General features: G+C 46.6%; 1 protein-coding gene across 1 annotated transcript in view; it reads left to right on the forward strand.

The window, feature by feature from the left end:
* ZBTB6 (zinc finger and BTB domain containing 6) overlaps positions 1-3013 on the forward strand; it is a 3707-nt gene extending 694 nt beyond the window's left edge. The window contains exon 2 of the mRNA XM_008642291.2: positions 5-3013. Within this exon, the coding sequence (XP_008640513.1) occupies positions 5-1270 (1266 nt within the window). The 3' untranslated portion in view covers positions 1271-3013. The remainder of the gene's footprint in view (positions 1-4) is intronic.
* Positions 3014-3621: the final 608 nt, after the last annotated feature.

The raw sequence follows: 3621 nt of genomic DNA on the forward strand, positions 1-3621 counted from the left end.
GGAGGTGCTGCACTTCCAGTTCGAGCAGCAGGGCGATGCCGTGCTGCAAAAGATGAACCTCCTGCGGCAGCAGAACCTCTTCTGCGACGTGTCCATCTACATCAACGACACGGAGTTCCAGGGGCACAAGGTGATCTTCGCCGCCTGCTCCACCTTCATGCGGGATCAGTTCCTGCTCAACCAGTCCAGGCAGGTGCGGATCACCATCCTGCAGAGCGCCGAGGTGGGCAGGAAGCTGTTGCTGTCCTGCTACACGGGCGCGCTGGAAGTCAAGAAGAAGGAGCTGTTGAAGTACCTGACGGCCGCGAGTTACCTGCAGATGGTTCACATTGTGGAGAAGTGCACCGAGGCTTTGTCCAAGTACTTGGAGATCGACGCTTCCATGGAGAGCGGTGCCCAGGCTGCTGAGGGGTGCCACTCCTCGGATGCTGAACTGAGGAGCGGGGACGAGGTGTTAGATAAAGATTGCGAAATAATTGAGATCTCTGAAGACAGCCCAGAGAATGAAGAATACCCCGTGAAACAGGAGGATGGGGATGGCCCACACCCTGCAGCACAGAGCTTGGTGTCGGAAAGGAAGGACACAAAATCCCCAGAAATATCAACAGTGGAAATCGGGTATAAGGATGATGAAATCTGTGTCTTCAGAATGGATTCCATGAGCGTTGCAAATGTAGAAAATGATCATTTTCCTCAGCCTTGCACTTCCTCTAAAACAAATTTATATTTCCCAGAAACCCAGCACTCCTTGATAAACTCTACAGTTGAAAGCAGGAATACAGAAATGTCAGGAAATCACTTTCAGACTTTCGTCGGTGACAATCCGGAAGGAACTTCTAGTGGGGTGAACGGGTTCCAGAGCCTGGAGGATTCTGGCAGCTCATGGCGGCACCAGTGTCCAAAGTGTCCGAGGGGCTTTCTGCACCTCGAGAACTATCTCAGACATTTGAAAATGCACAAACTCTTCCTGTGTTTGCAGTGCGGCAAAACATTTACGCAAAAAAAGAATCTCAACAGGCACATCCGGGGGCACATGGGGATCCGGCCCTTCCAGTGCATGGTGTGCTTGAAGACCTTCACTGCCAAGAGCACGCTCCAGGATCACCTCAACATCCACAGCGGGGACAGGCCCTACAAGTGCCACTGCTGTGACATGGACTTTAAACACAAGTCTGCTCTTAAAAAGCATTTGACTTCTGTTCATGGAAGGAACAGCAGCGAAAAGCCAAACCTGAACACTATTACGAAAGTTAAAATAGACTATGATTGATAGCTGGGCAATTGTGGAGTCAGACTCCACAAAAAGCTCCTGGCTAGTGAAATTCTAGATGCAATTCCAGTTCCAGATCCCCATGTAATGGAGAGAAGCACAAACAGGTGGCTGGTGATCCAAGACAGGCCTTGGAGCAGGAAACCTGCCTGCTCCGTTAAGGTTGCTATTGCTGTCAGTGAAAAAAGGTGTTTCCTAGTTGAAAGTAAACTGCAAAATACGGGAAATTATTTCATGCTTCTATTATACTGAGCATGTCCTGGTCCCCCAATGATGTTTTATATTCCTTGTTTCAAGAGCAGGCACTGCTGACATTCAGACTATTACTGATACTGCAATAAGCTGAAGCCTGAGCCATGGTGTTGGTGAAAACAGCTGAGGGATGGGGGTGTTTGTATTTATTCAGTGAGTCAGTTGTTCCCATCCAGTTTCTGGATCATTCATGGTGAAATCACCTCCTTCTTCCTTGCCCAAACTTCACTAGATCTTCCAAGAGAAAGAAGGTGTGTTTTCATACTCAAGTCTGTGATGTTTTAAGGACACACAACAAATGAAAACTAATCAAGGAAGCTTTCAAATTGCCTCTGACAAATAGAGAATTGGTAAAAGAGAAAGAAACAAGCAGTATTGCCTTGCAGTTTATTTGTAACTGGATAGTCCCATGAAAAGGACTTGCTTTTAATTTTATCAAGTTCTGAATTTTTATAAACTTCTTTCTTCTAATAGTGGGATTTTTTTCTGTCATACCAATGTATTTGATAAGTTTAGTTCTGTTTGTTGCATCATAACATTTGCCTTCATTTTTTTACAGATCTTAGCTATATGCACTCGTGAAATTCATCTGTGTGCTGTTGGGTAATCACAGTTTCAATGCTAATTTTGAAAAACAGGCATTTCTGTCTGACTAGCAATGGCTTAGACATAGAGGTCTCATACTCTGATTCTGTGACACGGTAACACAGTAATGATGTGTGATTGCAGAAGTGTGTTTGTGCTTTGTCAAAGGTCATTTTAGTTTCATCACGAGCATCGAGAGCCCTGTGATGCAGAGTCTGTGTCTTTGGCTGGTACATGTTTCTTCCACTTAATGTGATATGAATAAAGAGTCATTTCAGTTGTTAATATGTGATAATAGTACTTACAATTAGCAAAAAGCAGTAGTTCTTACTCTGTCTGTATCACACTTTCCTTCAAGTTTCAGAAGTGCTGTTCCAAGTTCTTGCTCTGAGTCCAGAAGTCTGGCCCAAATGCTTCAGAATCTGGCTGGCTCTAAAATCCAAGACAATAGTTTTTATTGTCAGTTCACTTTCCTTCCCTGTGTCTGTGAGTGCATCAGCCCATTTGGGGTTTTATTGATCAGCTAGGTTAGGGGTTGGGTGTGTACAATGTCTACCGTGCACTTTCCTGTTACTACTTGTTACAGGCATGGTCAGGTGTATGTGTGGGTATTTCCCTCATGAGCACTTCCCTGTGTGCCAAAGGGGAAACAGGCTGATCTTTTGAAGTGTATCTTCTGTGGGAGCAGGTTCCAAGCTATTTTGGTCATGCATGTAAACATGAGAGGGAGTTGTGTTGTGTGACAGGCCACCAGCATGTTCTGTTTGGTGGCTGCAGTGTCTCAGTAAGCTTTGTGAACAAACCCTGGTCTTGTGCACATGTTCACATTAGAGGTGTTTCCTCTCCCCTGTCCGTACATGTAACCATGTCCTGTCATAACACAATAAACGAAATGCAAATAAGGCATTGTGTCAGATATATATCTCGTTTTTTCTGATCACAGTTAATAATTCCTTATTATGCATACCTTAACAGTTAGTATTTTGGCTTGCAAGCCAAACCAACAAGATGCTGTAAACAAAACACGGTGTTCCAGTGGCGGTCATTTAGTAACGCGTTTTTCTGTCCTTCAGACGGCTCTGTCTGACCCACTTGTGCCATGAATTCTTTCCCCGCAGGAGTCACAGCCCTGCACCGCCGTGACCTTGGCTAGGGCTGTGTTATCTCTGCGTGACCGGAGAAGCGGGTGCAGCTGCCGGGTGTTGCTCCAGGGGCTGCCGTGGTGGGGCAGCAGCGCCAGCGCTCCCCTCACCTCGCTGGGCCCCGCCGGCCTGAGGCGGCTCCGGGACAACAGACGTGCGCCAGAGCGCGCCTCCAGTCCTCTCTTCCTCCTCACCGCCAGCAGTAATAAAGACATCAATTGCAATACAGAACAACAGTAAATAATCGACACTAGCGACGAAAGTTATCAGTTAAAATTTAAAAGGACAATAAATAATCGACGCCAGAGGGCAACGCTGCGCACCGAGGAACCGCTGAGGCGGCTCTGACCGAAGCGCGCCACAAGAGGGCGA

Source organism: Corvus brachyrhynchos, unplaced genomic scaffold (assembly GCF_000691975.1).
Source record: "Corvus brachyrhynchos isolate BGI_N302 unplaced genomic scaffold, ASM69197v1 scaffold59, whole genome shotgun sequence".
Lineage (NCBI taxonomy): Eukaryota > Metazoa > Chordata > Aves > Passeriformes > Corvidae > Corvus > Corvus brachyrhynchos.